This window comes from Psammomys obesus, unplaced genomic scaffold (assembly GCF_907164565.1).
Source record: "Psammomys obesus unplaced genomic scaffold, mPsaObe1.curated_primary_1811, whole genome shotgun sequence".
Taxonomy (NCBI): Eukaryota; Metazoa; Chordata; class Mammalia; order Rodentia; family Muridae; genus Psammomys; species Psammomys obesus.
This window is the reverse complement of record NW_026596095.1, coordinates 1,661,193-1,679,432: the sequence shown is the minus strand read 5'-3', so window position 1 is coordinate 1,679,432 and position 18,240 is coordinate 1,661,193. Positions and strand designations below refer to the sequence as shown.

General features: G+C 36.4%; 1 protein-coding gene and 1 pseudogene across 1 annotated transcript in view; one reads left to right on the top strand and one right to left on the bottom strand.

Moving 5' to 3' along the window:
• The window catches only part of LOC129691911 (alpha-amylase 1), a 46,011-nt gene extending 28,743 nt beyond the window's left edge, over positions 1-17,268 (top strand). The window contains exon 11 of the mRNA XM_055628095.1: positions 16,466-17,268. Within this exon, the coding sequence (XP_055484070.1) occupies positions 16,466-16,475 (10 nt within the window). The 3' untranslated portion in view covers positions 16,476-17,268. The remainder of the gene's footprint in view (positions 1-16,465) is intronic.
• Positions 2,098-9,640, bottom strand: LOC129691913 (pancreatic alpha-amylase 2a5-like; annotated as a pseudogene).
• Positions 17,269-18,240: the final 972 nt, after the last annotated feature.

Here is an 18,240-nt window from a genome sequence, read left to right as displayed (position 1 = left end):
GGGTTATTGGGAAGAGAATGGGAAAGAGGAGAGGAGGAAGTTAAGAGAACGTAATGGGGTTATAACATTTAAACAATATACGTTACATGTGTGTATACATATAGATGTGCATGTTTTATAAAATTATGAAAAATGTTTTAATGAAATAACGAACTCTAAAATATCAGAGTATATGAAGGAAAGAAGAATAAGAGTAAAACAAAGTAGTTTTCAGGATGCCATTCCGAGTTCTGTGAATTTTCTTGATAAATAATTTAAAGGTCTTCTGTTAACATATGGTAAAAATTGATTGTAGCTGTCTAATAATTGAGTATAGGTTTTGTGTGTTTATCCACTTAGTCAAGTTGATTGTTTATAGCTTTCAGTAAGAGTGAAGAAACTTTAATAATTAACGTGCAATTTTTTGTTGGCAACATAGGACATCAGGTAAAAAGGCTTTTCAAGCAAGCCTGATGACTTAAGCATGAGCCAAAGAGTGCATGGAAAAACAGAGAGAGAAAAGAACACAGCACAGCGTTGTCTTCAAACATCCTACCTTCATGCCACAGCTCTCTCTCTCACACTCCACATATACACATCTTGATGATAAAGAAACAAAAGAAAAAAAAATTACAATATATATATAAAACACGTGATTGGTGCTCTCTCTCTATGTATTTAGTTTGATTCTTACAACTTAGAGTCAGCATGGATTGCAATAAATGGGTCTTCAGCAGAGTTACTAATAGAAAAGTGAGCTCTGCCATCAGTGCCAACTTGAACTTTAATGTCAGAGCAGTTGCCGTCAATTTTATCTCCTGAAATGACGTCACAGTATGTGCCAGCAGGAAGACCAGTCTGTAAAGTTGTGGACAAAGACCTGAAAGAAAAGTTAGTGTTCAATTTAAATTTGACCAAGTCAAGTGCAGGGATATCTATTATCAATAGGAGAACAGATGTCTCAACAATGGAACAGGAAGTATGAGATACTCAGTGACACCAGTTCTCTCAGTAAGTGTGAGATACAGTTCTCTCTGGTGAGAGAACTCTGTCCCGCAAAGACATCTTTTAAAATGCTTGTTAAATAATCAGTCTGTGGTGACTGTTACCAGACAATGAAGTAGAAATCTGAGTGGAGCTCAGTGGCAGACCCCTTTTCTGATGGCCATACTTCTATTGAGGGCTGTCTTTAGCTGGAATAAAATGCTGAAGATTTCATAAATTGTGGTTTTTAAATTACATTTTAATTTTTTACATTAATTACATTTTATTCGCTTCGTATCCCAGCTGTAGCCCTCTCTCTCATCCCCTCCCAATCCCACCCTCCTTGCCTCATCTCCTCCTATGCTTCTCTCAATAGCATTATTTCTTCAAAAGTTATTATATTAGATGCTTCAACAAAAAAGATGGTCTAGAATTAAACTTAATCTATCATTTCTATGGAGATATACATAGTTTGTAGTAGAACCCTGAATATCAAAAGTGATTCTGGTTCTTCTAAACAACTAGCTGTGTGTTTTTGCAAGGAAAAAGGTATGTAGTATGTTTCTTGCATGTTTTGTTTTTGCCATTAATACACAGTGCATGCAAAGATGCTCTCAACTGAATTAGAAGCTGACTTTTGATTTGGGCAGTTCATCTGTAGCTTTGAGCTACAGATGAGGGAATGATTAGAGAAGATACTGAGAGACTTATATGAGAGGAAAGGATGATACAGAAAGTTTTAGAAAATTATGAACCAGGTACAAGCCCACAAATTCTTGTAAAAAATCCCTAATGATAAAGAATTAATGAGTAAATATTAGTAAATTGGGTAAAAAACTATGTTATATTTATAGGAGGGGAAGTACTCCATTAATGATTTACACATTGTTTAAATTATGTTAAAACTTATCTTTACTATTTGTGAGCTGTGTGAAAAGTGCTGAATAAGCATCTAAATATAAATATATGCCACTGTCATGCCTAGCTTGTGTTGAAAGATCTCAAAAGCAAAATTTTATACAAAGAATGTAAGAATATGAAACAAAGAAACATTTTGTCTTTTATACATTCAGTTCTCATTTTGTGTCTTAAATCCCTTAGGGAAAATATTTTTCATGTAAGAAAAATATAGGTAAATGGGAAGAAAAGAGGGATCCAAACAAATTTCAGTACACCAGATCCAAACACCTCCTTTAAGTGACATCCACTTACCAGTCACCATTGTTGAAGACAATGAATCCTCTGTTTCCTCTGCCAAAAGCTACCTGGTTTCTGCCATTATCCCACCAGTTTGAGAAAGGCTGACCATTGACTACGTTTCTGAAGGCAACCATGTTCTGAAGGAACAACATCATGTAAAATGCTGGCATCCTTAAATGCCCACAATTTAAAATACAGGTTAAACAACTTATTAGACAGGAGCTGGAGGAGGCAGGCTCACCTTATTTGATGCCATCGATGTTCACAGACCCAGTCGTTGCCACAAGTGGTGTCTGGATTAATGGTTACCTCTTTGATGGCTCCATTGTTATTGGGAGGTCCGACCCACTCATTCACGTCCTGAATTATTGAAGGAACCAGGTCATTTGAAGGCATGTATCTGCTTAATACTTTTCACTACAGAAAACTAAATTCAAGCCCATTGTGCTAATTCTGTCTCTGCTGTGTCTAATTTTAACCTAATTTCATCATGGTTTTTGCAGACCTTCACTGAGTCCTTAACTAATGTGAAAACTCGAGTTCTCTGAGACCATATTTAAAACACCAAAAACAATTTGCAAACCTCTCATCTTATGATCAGTGTCACAAAACTCTCTACAATATTATGGAAACAAGAGAATGAGAGTCAGAAACACTAGCATTAAAGAAGAGGATCCAGTTACTACCTGAACAATCTCCATCATGATACATGACCTTGCCTCAGTTTATCCATAAAACAATGAGTTAGTTTCTGACTAGTATAAAAATTAAAGAAAATCTATGAAAGTGTCTTTAGTGTAACAGTTTTCAATTAATAATAGTCAGTTCTTACTACCTGTTGATGAAGTGTACCCCCCCAAATCCTGACTTTTATTGCTAATTGAAACAAATTATAAATGCACACATGAGGAATGCAAAAATTTTTAAAAATTTTTCTGAAATAAATTGCTCATTTCACACATGAAAATTCTCAAGAATAAAATTATTTTCAAAGAATCTTCACCAACCCTTTATCTGACAGAGGGCTAATATCCAGTATATATAAAGAACTAAAGAAGCTGAAAAGCAGCAAACCAAGTAATCCAATTAAAAAATGGGGAACAGAGCTAAACAGAGAATTCTCTGTAGAGGAATATCGAATGGCAGAGAAACACTTAAAGAAATGCTCAACCTCATTAGCCATTAGGGAAATGCAAATCAAAACAACCCTGAGATTTCACCTTACACCCATCAGAATGGCCAAGATCAAAAACTCAAGTGACAACACATGCTGGAGAGGTTGTGGAGAAAGGGGAACCCTCCTCCATTGCTGGTGGGAATGTAAACTGGTACAACCACTTTGGAAGTCAATCTGGTGCTTTCTTAGACAATTAGGAGTAATACTACCTCAAGACCCAGTTATACCACTCCTAGATATATACCCAAAATTTGCTCAAGTACACAACAAGGACATTTGTTCAACCATGTTTGTAGCAGCTTTATTTGTAATAGCCAGAACCTGGAAACAACCCTGATGTCCATCAACGGAGGAATGGATACAGAAATTGTGGTATTTTTACACAATGGAATACTACTCAGCAATCAAAAAGGAGGAAATCATGAAATTTGCAGGCAAGTGGTGGGATCTAGAAAAGATCATTCTGAGTGAAGTAACCCAGAAGGAGAAAGACAAACATGGTATATACTCGCTTATATAGACCTATAAGATATGATAAACATAATGAAATCTACACACCTAAAGAAGATAATCAAGAAAGAAGACACAGGCGAAGATGATCAATCCTAATTTAGAAAGACAAATGGGATGTGCATTGAACGTATGACAGGAGTCTACCGCAAAAGGCATCTGAAAGACTCTACCTAGCAGTGTTTCAAGGTAGACACTAAGACTCATAACCAAACCCTCGGCAGAGTGCAGGGAATCATATGAAAGAGGGGAGTTAGTATGATATGGAAAGGATAGGAGCTCTACAAGGATCAAATATATCTGGGCACAGGGTCTTTTCTGAGACTGACACTCAACCAAGGACCATCTATGGATATAACCTAGAACTTCTGCTCGGATGTGGCCCGTGGTAGCTCAGTAACCAAGTAGTTTTCCAAAGTAAGGGGAACAAGGACTATTTCTAACAGGATCTCAAGGGCAGGCTTTTTGACCTCCCCACCCTCCAGGGGAGGAGCAGTCCTGTTAGGCCACAGAGGAGGGCTTTGCAGCCAGTCCTGAAGATACCTGATAAAACAGGGTCAAATGAAGGGGGAGGAGGTCCTCCCCTATCAGTGGACTTGGAAAGGGGCAGGGAGGAGACCAGGGAGGGAGTGTGGGATTGGGGAGGGAATGAGGGAGCAGGATACAGCTGGGACACAGAGTTAACAAAATGTAACTAATAAGAAAAAAAAATATTTTCAAGAATTAACCAAAAGACTCTCAACTTGAAAACAAAATGAAAAAATTATTTCCCGGACTGTTAGAGAAGAAATATTTCTATCTGATATTTGATGTTTACCTATGAATCTGAAATCTGCCATTGAAATAGAAAACTTCAAGTGGGTTACATAGTAATGGGAAGAGGGACTGCCTCTGACACAATCTGATTGGCCTGTTCTTTGATCACCTTCCCCTGAGGGGGAAACAGCCTTACCAGGCCACAGAAGATGACAGTGCAGCCACTCTTGATGAGATCTGATAGGCTAAGATCAGAAGAAAGCAGAGGAGGACCTCCCCTATCAGTGGACTTGGGGAGGGGTATGCTGAAGACGGGGAAGAGAGGGTGGGATCGGGAATAAAGGAGAAAGGGGCTCATGGGGGGATACAAAGTGAATAAAGTGTAATTAATAAAAAAAATAAAAAAAGAAATAGAAAACTTCACATAACCTTTAGATATCTGATAGTCTTAATTTTTAGTTTAGTTTTAGAACTGTTTACACTTACCCAAAAAATTTACACATATTGCTTGTATATATTTAACATCTACAGATTTACCATCTACAGCAAATCACTCTTCTGTGATTCTCATAAATTCCTATTCATTATATTTTCCTTATTTAACTTTGAATCAGATACCTTCTCATTTCATACACACACACACACACACACACACACACACACACACACACACATACACACAAAATAAGCATATTTTACATATAGTGATATTTTTTGCACCATGAGCAGAAAGCATTTGAAATTCTCTTTCGCATTAATAGGCATGATCCTGCATCAATTCTATGAGTCAGAGCTTTGTCACACATACCAGTTTTCATTTTGCTATTATTATCATCATTTTGTCATCAGGCACTTCTTCGATGTCCTTACTTTACAAAAATGTAGTGAATAAACAATAGTATCAGATGTTATAATTTTACATGAAGTTAAAGCAGAAATGCTTTCTTCTCTGATTAAAATATACTTTGAAGAACTCTAAGACTTACTCGTCCATTCCGGAAATTTCTCGGCCAACGGTAACTTGACATAACTCTTGTGAATCCGTAAGGATGAGCCAACATGAATCCCACAGCCATTTTGTACATCCTGAAAGTTTCAAAATAGTAAGAAAGCAGAAGTATATAAATTATTACTGTCATTAAGGCCGGTTATACAGAATTCCAAATGTTTTCCTACCTAGCATCTCAGAATGTCAAGACGGAGGCTCCTCCAGTGCCATGTCCTCACTGGTTATCATGGTTGTCCACAAACACAAGGGCTCTGTCAGAGGGCACCAAACCCCAACCTTCTCCCCAGTTCCTGCATTCAAAAAGAGCAAGTTGTTCACAGTGATTAGAGTAACTTTACATATGGCATCCTCAGTTGTCTAAATAAATGACACTTCCATAAGAAGTCTATCTTTCATGTAGAGATACATGCATATATATATTATATATATAATTTTCTTTTATAATATATATGGAACTCTATACAGATTTGGGTCTTAGAACATATGTTTTGGTCTTAAATATTTTCTTTAGATTTTTCATTATATTATAATTCAGTTGGACTTGAGGAAAATGGATTTATGACTGTGTTTTTAAATTACAAATATTCAACTTGGTCCTGATTCAGCTTTGGTAAGTCAAATTGATCAAGAAAATTGTCCATTTCATTTAGATTTTCAAATTTTGTGGCATAGAGACTTTTGAAGTAAGTCCTAATGATTGTTTGGATTTCCTCAGTGTCTGTAGTTATGTCCCCCTTTTCATTTCTGATTTTGTTGATTTGGGTGGTGTCTCTCTGCCTTTTAGTTAGCTTGGCTAAGGGTTTGTAGATCTTGTTGATTTTCTCAAAGAACCAGCTCTTGGTTTCATTGATTCTTTGAATTGCTTTATTTGTTTCTAATTGATTGATTTCAGCCCCAAGTTTGATTATTTCCAGCTGTCTACTCCTTTTTGGTGTGTCTGCTTCTTCTTTTTCTAGGGTTTTTAAGTGGGCCATTAAGTTGCTTGAATGAGCTGTCTTGAATTTCTTCTTGAAGGCACTTAGTGATATGAACTTTCCTCTTAGCACTGCCTTCATTGTGTCCCACAAGTTTGGGTATATTGTGTCTTCATTTTCTTTGAGTTCTAGAAAGACTTTAATTTCTATCTTTATTTCTTCCCTGACCCAGCTGTCATTTAGTAACAAGTTGTTCAGTTTCCATGTATGTGTAGGCTTTTTGCTATTCCTGTTGTTTTTGAAGTCCAGCTTTGTTCCATGGTGATCAGACAAGATACAAGGTATTATTTCAATCTTCTTGTATCTGTTGAGGCTTGCTTTGTGACCAACTATATGGTCTATTTTGGAGAAGGTTCCATGAGGTGCTGAGAAGAAGGTAAATTCTTTTGTGTTTGAGTGTAAAGTTCTGTAAATGTCTTTTATGTTGAGGTCTTTGATCCACTTGGACTTCAGTTTTGTGCAGGGTGATAAGTATGGATCTATTTTCATTTTTCTACATGTAGACATCCAGTTGGACCAGCACCATTTTTTGAAAATTGCTATCTTTTTTCCATTGTATGGTTTTGTCATCTTTGTAAAAAAACTGGAAGGGAAAATACAACCCAAGAAAATTAGTCCATTTGATTCATGACCTCTGTCAGAGATATTGTTTCTTTGTTTAATTTCTGTTTTGTTGACCTGTCCTTTGTTGAGAGTGGGGTGTTGAAGTCTCCCACTATTAATGTGTGGGAATCTATATGTGGTTTAAATTTTATCAATGTTTCTTTTACAAATGTGGGTGCTCTTGTATTTGAGGCATAGATATTCAGGATTGTGATGTCTTCTTGGTGGAATTTTCCCTTGATGAGTATGAAGTGTCCTTTCCCATATCTTTTTATTAATTTTGGTTGAAAGTCTATTTTATCGTCTTCCAACCTTTTACCCTCAGGTAATGTTTATCTTCGTTCCTTAGGTGTGTAACAGATTGTTGGGTTTTATTTATGTATCCATTCTGTTAATCTGTGTCTTTTTACTGGAGAGTTGAGTCCATTGATGTTGAGAGAGATTAATGACCAGTGGCTGTTTGATCCTTTGATTTTGATGTTGGCTGTGGTCATAAGGTTGTGTGCTTGGTTGATTTTTGTTTTATTGTAGTAAGGTTAATTATTTCCTGTGTTTTCTTGATAGAAGTTAAAATTGAATAAATTGTAATAAATGATTATATATATATACATATACATACATATATACATACATATATACAATGTCTTACTTTAAGTAGGACATCTTCTCTCCATTCCACTTGCGGATAACTGTGCTGAGTTTTGCTCCAAACTTGAATTCTGTCACACGACTATTTCCAAAGTACTCAGTACTTTTAATTGCCTCACCACCGAGATCAATGACCTAGGAGAGACATTGAGGCAGCTGTCATTTTTTTATATAACTTTAATGACTATTACTGATGTATAATATTATTTAGACATATTTATACTACTTTGTTATTTGAAATATTTCTGATGATTTTCTCTAAACCTAGATTCTTGGTAGCAACAATGGACTATATTAGTTATATTACAAACATATATGTATGTATGTATGTATAACTATACAGAACAATATTAAAAAAACAAATTATAAGGTCATTTCTTATCCTCCAGGATGACTGACCGAAGGGAAAATTCACTGGTTCACACTGATATATTACTTTATGTCAGATCAGTACTAGAAAGTGCTATTAAACTCATTCAATTTTTAAGGAAAACAAAATTACAAATACAATATCTTCAGTACATTATTGCAGCACAAAAAAAGCTTTGTAAGTTTGCCTTAAACACCTGCATCCCTAATAATGTGACATAAACCACAAATGCAGAGAGTCTGGATCGAGACAACAACCGTTTTGATTTTACTGTCTTGTATAATGGCATCTGGAGATTTAAAGCATGGATTAATTAAATTTCCACTATCTAGGAACATGTAGTAGAAAAACAACTAAGTATGCTATCTCTAAATAATAGAAATGCTATTATGCAATAATAGAATGCTATACTCTATAAGTAATGTAGATATTAGCCAGCATTATAAATTGAATCCATTTTCTTGTTTACAAAATGATAGTATTTTCAAGAAAAGTCAATGAGAACTCACCCAACCCTATGAAAGAATTTCCTAAGAGAAGCACACAAGAATTGGTTGTACAGTAAGCCCTGAAAAAAAATATGGGTAGCAATATATCGACTAAATTGGTAATATTTAGGAACATATATGTATGCATGTATATTTGTATGTATATACATGTATACATACATACATACATATAATGTGTGTATGTGTGTGCATGTAATAATAATTCAGTGAAAAACAGGGCATCAACTTGAATACAGAGGATTGTATGGAATAGCTTAGAAGGAGGAAAGGAAAGGAGAAATATTTTAAATAAATTAAAATCTCAAGGGCTTGATAAATGTAATATATATTATGTATATTACATATACATATGTATATGTAATATATGTATGTATGTATGTATGTAATGGCTTCTAGTTTCTGTTTTTCTGAGATTTCTGAGGATGCAAGCCAGTAGATCTCTGATTAGTGGGCTATTTGTCTTTATAACTCTTGACAAATTTTAACATCATAGTTTTTGATTTATCTTATTTCATATTATTTTGTTATATTTTGCCCTATGCTCAGAAGTCTTTTCTTTCTTAATGAGAGACAGAAAGGGAATGAACTCAAATGGAAAGGGAGGTTGGGAAGAATTGGGAGGAGTAGCGGAATGGGAAAACTTATTCAGGACATGTTATGTGAGAAAAAAATATTTTCAATAAAATTATAATCATAAACATACAAAATAACATGTATATTGTTTTACCTCTTGAAAAATGAAACGTCTGCTTCCTTGAGAGAACTGTTTTGTATTTAGATTATGCAGTTTATCCAAAACTGCCTTTATGTCTCCAGGCCACAAGTGCTTAGAAGCATCAAGTCTGAACCCTGCTACACCAATGTCAATGAGATGGTTCATTTAGTCAGCTATCTTGGTATGGACATAATCTTTCTCAAGTGCAAGATCCAGAAGACCAGTCAGATGACAATTTTTGACCTGTTGGGAGAAAAATGATTGATTTATAAAAAGTCATCTCTGGACTGAGATTTCATTTAATCATTCAATCACTAACTCATTTACAAATGGATATTTTCATGTTGCTTTTACCCATGACATAGGAAGTACTAATATTTTAATCTGGACACAGACTTTAAAGCATTTTCTATTATAAATATAGAGGATATCAAAGATAATACTTATTAGCATTTTAGCTGGTTAACTCTCTCATTCTCTCCTTATCCCCCTTACTATTTCTTTCTCCTTTTCTTCTTCTCTCTCTCTTTTTTTTTTTTTTTTTTCTGTCCTATGGAGTTCACGGAATCTATGCCAGGAAGTTGTACTTGTTAAGTAGTGGACATTAGAAGAAGGAGCAAACAGGAAACAGGACAGGAGACTACCACAGAGAGCCTCTGAAAGACTCTACCTAGTACCAAAGCAGATGCTGAGACTCATAACCAAACTTTGGGCAGAGTTCAGGGAATCTTAGGAAAGAAGGACGATATAGTAAGACCTGGAAAGGACGGGAGCTCCACAAGGAGAACAACAAAACCAGAAAATCTGGGCACAGTGATGTTTTCTGAAACTGATACTCCAACCAAGGACCATTCATGGATATAACCTAGAACCCCTGCTCAGATGTAGCCCATGACAGCACAGTATACAAGTGGGTACCCTAGTAAGTTGAACAGGGACTGTCACTGACATGAACTCAGTGGTTGGTTCTTTGATCACCTCCCCCTGGGGGGCGGGGGGACATCCTTGCCAGGCCACAGAAGACAATGCATCCAGTCCTGATGAGACCCAATAAGCTAGGTTCAGATGGAAAAGGAAGAGGACTTGGATTTGTTGACTTGGAGAGGGTCACGGGAGGAGATGAGGGAGGTGGGATTGGGAGGGAATGAGGGAGGGGGATACAGCTAGGATACAAAGTAAATAAACTCTAATTAATATAAAAAATAAAAATTATGTACACTGCCATTCTATAGTATTTATATAATTAATAAAATCAAGCTTTCAGATTTTTCACAAAAAGTCTTTAGAGTTCATGTCTACATTTTATCATTAATTTGGGTGTATCCTTACAAAACAGGTGTAACAAAAATTAAAGAGATTTTTTTTTCATTTCTATTTTCCAGCATTCTATCTTAACCATTTTTTTCCTGTGGAATATGAATGAAATGTCCAATAGTTCTCCATAAATTTCTTGTGCATACCTAAAAGCACAGATTGCTCTTTATTTCTCATCACTATCTCTATCATTACCTGATAAGCATCATTGTAATTATGGATTTCTCCATCACATTTATTATATATATATATATATATATACACACACACACACAGACACACACATAATTTGAATGTGCGTATGAGTGTGTATGGTATGTGTATGTGTGTGAACACAGGCTTATTTGCGAATATGAGGACAACCTCGACTGACATAGAGTCTCTTCTTTTTGACTCTGCACACCATGCCTCCTCTCATCCTGTCTCAGTTCTTGATAGAAGCACTGGGTTGTAGGTGCACACTTCCATTCCCAGTTTAGTGGGCATTGTAAAGATCCGAACTCATATCTTCATTTACACTCGCAGCTACCTCCTCAGAACTCTGCACGTACTACCTCAGTATCCTTTGCCTGGATGAGCAGACAGTCTGGATATTTTATTACGATTTTTTTCTACGTCACGGTTTGCTTTTTGGTCATGTGAGCACATTTTGTGTCTTCATTATGAAATCCACAGAATATGTTCTCAAACCAGCATATATAAACCAGAGATCTGAACACAATTTTGTATTTACTAATAATCTCAAAGGTAATCATGAGATTCCAATAAAGCAAAGAGAGGCCCCAGATTTCAACATCAATGACCTAGGCCATGCCATCATGTGTTAGACAAGTGTATCTGGGTAATAACTATTGTTTGATATCTAAATTGTGTTTGGCTCATTTCTTCACACAATAAGAATATTCAAATATGAGAATATATCTATTTTATATCTCGGAGAATCATGAAATTTATGTCATTTGCCATATCTGAAAGACTTTCAACATTATTAACTATTTAATGATAATGACAAGGAAGACATACTACAAAGGGCATTTTAGAGCTGAAATTTCACTTGTCCCAGAAAAATATTAACTATGTTTGTATCTAAACTTGAAAAAGATGAAAGAAGATTTTTATGAAAACAGTTGGTTAGGTGTTCCTACTCTAATTTGGGTTCTAAAAGTATATTAAGATAGCATAGTTTAAGATGAATTAACACAAACAACTAGTCATTATATTCATCTTCACTTATTTCACATACTGCTGGTCTCCAATCTTAACTAATCAGAAATTCAAGAATAAAAGAGAAATATTGCACTCTATTGTGTATAAGCATGTGTTTTGTATATATATATACATATATATAAAATGTAATATATATTACACATATCAGATATGTACATATACATTTATTTATGTGTATGCATATATATAAACCCTCTGGCATATTTTATACTAAGTAGAAAAACAAATGAATATATCTGTGAGAATAGTTCTATTCTATGATAGATCCACAAGCAAACACCTAACACCTAATTTCTCCTCTCATATCTAATATTATAACTACATAAGTACATGTATTTATGCATGTCCATAGGGTGAGAGATATTGAAGCAATTCATTATTTTTAAATGTCTTGCCATCATTGTGTCAGTAAAATGTGGGCTTTTGTTTTTTATTTGCAGCATACTATTCATCTCTAAGGACATAAATGTGATTTTCAGGAAGTACGTATGTTATCTTGGAAAAAGAATGGTAAATCTTCAGAAAATTCATGTAGCACACACAGAAAAGATAAGAAATAATTGCAATATCTTGAATGAATTAAATTACAGTGAAAACTGACGTCCATAGAATACAAATGCCTGAGATAAAATTTTAGAGAGTTCCTACAATAGAATTAATTCAATACTTCCTAAATGGACCAACAGAAACATAAGTTCTATTTTACATCTCACTCTATCAAAGAAAGCAATCATGCATAGCAGAGTCCCAACACCCCTGCTCAATTTCAACAGAACTTTATATTTTGGGTTGACAAATATTAATATGTATAACCAGTGAATAGAATAGAGAACCTGGAAATATAATCCACCTAACCTTTTAACAAGGGTATCCAAAACATAAATTGAATGAAATGAGCCCCTTTTAGATGTGATGATGGGAAATTCAATACTCACATATTTTTACTTGAAAATAGATTTTTCTCTTATCCTAACAACAATTTCCCCTTCCTCCACTCCTCCCAGATCTTCACCCCACTTTTTTCCCCCAGATCCACTGCCCCTCCATTTCCTGTTTAGAAAAGAACAAGCCCCTCCAAGAAAGGCCATCCTTTCTTAATGACAAAAAAATATAATATATCAGAGACAGTCATTGTTCCCATTACTATGGAACCCACTTGGAGACTGAGCTGCCATGGGCTACATCCGTGCAGGGGCTCTAGGTTATCTCCATACATGCTACTTGGTTGGAGTATCAATCTCAGGGAAGAGCCTTGTGCTCAGATATTTTTGGTTCTTTTTCTCCCTTGTGGAGTTTCTGTCCTCTCCAGATCTTCCTATTTCTCACTTCTTTCATAAGATTTTCTGCATTATGCCCAAAGGCTGGCCATAAGTCTCAGCAACTGCTTCGATAGTCAGCAGGGCAGCTTTCAGAGGCCCTCTGTGGCAGGATCCTAACTTGTTTCCTGTTTTCTCCTTCTTCTGATGACCATCTTCTTTGCCTTTCTAGATGGGGATTGAGCATTTTAGCCAGAGTCCTCCCTCTTTTTTTAAAATTTTTTATTAATTATACTTTATTCATTTTGTATCCCCCCATAAGCCCCTCCCTCCTCCCCTCCCGATCTCACCCTCCCTCCCCTTTCTGCATGCATGCCACTCCCCAAGTCCACTGATAGGGGAGGTTCTCCTCTTCTTTCTGATCTTAGTCTATCAGTTCTCATCAAAAGTGGCTGCATTGTCCTCTACTGTGGCCTGGTAAGGATGCTCCCCCCTCAGGGGGAAGTGATCAATGAGCAAGCCAATCAGATTATGTCAGAGGCAGTCCCTCTTCCTATTACTATGTACCCCACTTGGACACTGAACTGCCATGGGCTACACCTGTGCAGGGGTTCCAGGTCATCTCCACGAATAGTCCTAGGTTGGAGTATGATTTTCTGGGAAGTTCCCTGTGTTCAAATTATCTTGTTCTGTTGCTCTCCTTGTGGAGTTCCCATCCCCTCCAGCTCTTACTATTTCCCACTTCTTACATAAAATTCCATTCACTCTGCCCATCAGTTGGCCATCAGGCTCAGCATCTGCTTTGACAGTCTATACTGCAGAAGCTTTCAGAGGCTCTTTGTGGCAGGTTTCAAGGTTGTTTCCTGTTTTCTTCTGGCTTTCAGAGGCCCTCTGTAGCAGGTTCCGAGGTTGTTTCCTATTTTCTTTTTCTTCTGATGTCCTTCCTCTTTGCCTTTTGGGATGGGGATTGAGCATTTTATTCAGGGTCCTCCCTCTTGATTAGTTTCTTCAGGTGTACAGATTTTAGAAGGTTTATCCTATATTATATGTCTATATGAGTGAGTATATACCGTGTGTGTCTTTCTGCTTCTGGAAGATCTCTCTCAGGATGATCTTTTCCACATTCCACCATTTACCTGCAAATTTCATGATTTCCTTGTTTTTCATTGCTGAGTAATATTCCATTGTGTAGATGTACCACAATTTCTGTATTCATTCTTCAGTTGAGGGGCATTTGGCTTGTTTCCAGCTTCTGGCTATTACGAATAAAGCTGCTACAAACATGGTTGAGCAAATGTCCTTATTGTTTACTTGAGCCTCTTTTGGATAAATGCCTAGGAGTGATATGGCTGGATCTTGAGGAAGCACTATTCCTAGTTGTCTGAGAAAGTGTCAGATTGATTTCCAGAGTGGCTGTACAAGTATACATTCCTACCAGCAGTGGAAGAGGGATCCCCTTTCCCCACAACCTCTCCAGCATGTGTTGTCCCTTGAGTTTTTCATCTTGGCCATTCTGATGGGTGTAAGGTGAAATCTTAGGGTCATTTTGATATGCATTTCCCTGATGGATAAGGAGGTTGAACATTTCTTTAAGTGTTTCTCTGCTATTCGATATTCCTCTACAGAGAGTTCTCTGTTTAGCTCTGTTCTCCATTTTTTTAATTGGATTACTTGGTTTGTTGCTTTTCAGCTTCTTTAGTTCTTTATATATACTGGATATTAGCCCTCTTTCAGATAGAGGGTTGGTGAAGATCCTTTCCCAATCTGTAGGCATTTGCTTTGCTTTGATGATGGTTTCCTTTGCTTTACAGAAGCTTTTCAGTTTCATGAGGTCCCATTTATTGATTGTTGCTCTTAGAGCCTGTGCTGTTGGTGTTCTGTTTAGGAAATTGTCTCCTGGGCCAGTGAGGTCACAGCTCTTCCCCACTTTTTCTTCTAACAGATTTAGTGTGTTTGGTTTTATGTTGAGGTCTTAGATCCACTTGGATTTCATTTTTGTTCAGGGTGATAAACATAGATCTATTTGCATTTTTCTACAGGTAGACATCCAGTTAGTCCAGCACCATTTGTTGAAGATAGTGTCTTTTTTCCATTGTATGGTATGGTCTTCTTTGTCAAAAAAAACAAGTACCCATAGGTGTGTGCATTTATTTTTGGGTCTTCTATTCAGTTCTGTCGATCCACGCTTTGGTTTCTATGCCAGTACCAGGCTTTTTTTTTTTTATTACTGTTGCTCTATAGTACAGCTTATGATACGGGATGGGGATACCTCCAGAAGATCTTGTATTGTAGAGGATTGTTTTAGCAATTCTCGGTTTCTTGTTATTCCACATGAAGTTGAGAATTTTTCTTTCCAGGTCTGTAAAGAATTGTGTTCGTAATTTGATGGGAATTGCATTAAATCCATAGATTGCTTTTGGTAAGATGACCATTTTTACTAGGTTAATCCTGCCAATCCATGAGCATGGGAGATCTTTCCATCTTCTGATATCTTCTTCTAATTCTTTCTTCAGAGAGTTGAAATTTTTTTTTCATACAAGTCTTTGACTTGCTTGGTTAGGGTTACACCAAGGTATTTTATGTCATTTGTGGCTATTGTGAAGGGTGTTGTTTCCCTAATTTCTTTCTCAGCCTTTTTGTCTTTTGTATACAGGAGGGCTTCTGATTTTTTTTTTGTTTAATTTTATATCCAGCCACTTTGCTGAAGTGTTTATCAGCTGTAGGAGTTCCTTGGAAGAATTTTTGGGGTCACTCAGGCATACTATCATATCATCTGCAAACAGTGATACTTTGACTTCTTCTTTTCCAATTTGTATCCCCTTGATATCCTTCAACTGTCTTATTGTACACCTATCTGTATACCTATCATCCCAGTACTCTGGGAGGCAGAGGCAGAGGAATCTCTGTAAGTTCAAGGCCAGGCTTGTCTACAAAGAGAATCCAGGACAGCCAAAACTACACAGACTAACATTGTCTTGGAAAAAAGCCAAAGCCAACAGAAGGAAGGGGAGGAGGAGGGGGAGAAATTATTACAAAATAACATAATATTTAAAAGCTCTCAAATCATAGTAAAAATTATTTCAAGTTTATTGTACATAATTTGGGTCATTTTAACAAGTCAGTTATAAAAAGTCTGTTTATTGATAAGGGACATAGCTCACCAAGAATCAACTATTGTTGTGATTTAAAATTCCTGAAACTGTGATTGGTTGCTACTGTGATTTTTTTCCCCAGGATTTTATGACATGAAGAACTAGAGCTACTCAGTTTTTAAAGTGCTGTGAAAAAGAAGAGAAAACATGAGAAAAGAATGCCCATTCTTTAAACACATCTCCAACCCATGTGTATGTGTGTGCCTGTGATGTGTGAGTATCACACCAAAAGCTAACCTCTTGAAATGTTTCTTTCTTCTTTATTATCTTACCTCATCACTGCAAGAGATTGTAGAGATTCAACTCAACTGAAAGAGAGCAAAAGAGGTTATTTCTCAAAGTGTTATGAAAAAGAATAAGAAGGAAAGTACAGATAGTTGAGACATCAGACATAGTCCTAAAATAACCCTGGGTAAATATATAAAGAATTAACCACCAAATATAATCTACATGAGAAATAAGAGGTAACTAGGAAAAGAGAGACAAAAACTTCCAAGTATACAGCACAGAATATACTGCATGTTGAACCTGAGGCACTGATAGGGACTGGTTAAATATAAGTAACTCAAAGTTTGTGTGACATGACAACGGAGGAAAGAATTGCAGGGAGAGGTTTCAGACACAGGCTTCGTAGTTTTATTAAGATATTTGGTATTTTACCTTATGGCAAATGTCAATCTACAAATGATATTTTAAAGCTTAATTTTGCTGACAGTACAGGTTCTCTTATTTGAAAATCAGTCAAGTTCAAGTTAGAGAATGGATGTTTGGAAGAAGGGCTAAACTCAGTGTATTTGTTGTAATCAGATACACCTAACAAAAAAAAATCACAAAAGGTAATTTTTAAATGAAAATTTCAAACAATAAATTTATCTGTAGTTTACACTTCTTTCTATTTTCTTTTCTTGAAAATGTTTATTTTTTTCATATAAAATATTTAAATCCTCCCAGTTCCTCCTAACCTATGCTCCCATCTGGATCAACTGCTTTTCTATCGATTGTTAGACATCTAAGGAATAATACAATAAAACAAAATAAAAATAGGACAAAATCAACAGAGGAAAAAGAACCAATGAAAATGCCCACACATTGTTGTATATTGAGGCAGCAGGGGCACCATGATGGGTCACTCCAAGTTTTTTCCCCTGAAGAATTACACACCACACAACAGATCAGGTATAAAGGAGTTTATTGTAGAAAAGAGGAGTGAGGGCTGGTGGAGGGCAGGGACAGTTAGTGATTTATGAAGACATAGAGAGGGGGGTGTATAAAGAAAGAGAGAAAGAAAGAGTGAAACAGCAGGAAGAAGCAGAGGGGCGATGGAGGGAGAGAGGCAGAGAGGAGAGAGAGAGGGAAAGCTGAGGTGTCTTTTTTTTTTATCCCTGCACACAGGTGGTGTACCTGGAGGTGGCAGCAGGTGATGAAGTAAGATGATTGCTAGGACCCTGAAGGCAGGCAGCTGAATCACCTGTACACTAACACACACACACACACACACACACACACACACACACACACACACACATGCCCTGCAAACACATGAGACAAAGAACTTTCAAAAATCCTATTGAATTAATTTTGCATTTGGAGTATGGAGCATGCCATTAAGAACAGAAGTTTACCAGAGAGGGCAGAGTCCAAGTTCCTGTCCGTGCACCACAACAGAGCTCCTGAAGCCCAGAGACCCACAAAAGCTTAGGTGACACTGTGGTAGAAAAGGGCCCACAGTAGTTCCGGAACAACAACGACAGCAACAACAAAAGGCAAGTCTTATGGGCAGAGGTTTTTTTTTTTTATAGTTTATTTTATCTATCTATCTATCTATCTATCTATCTATCTATCTATCTATCTATCTAT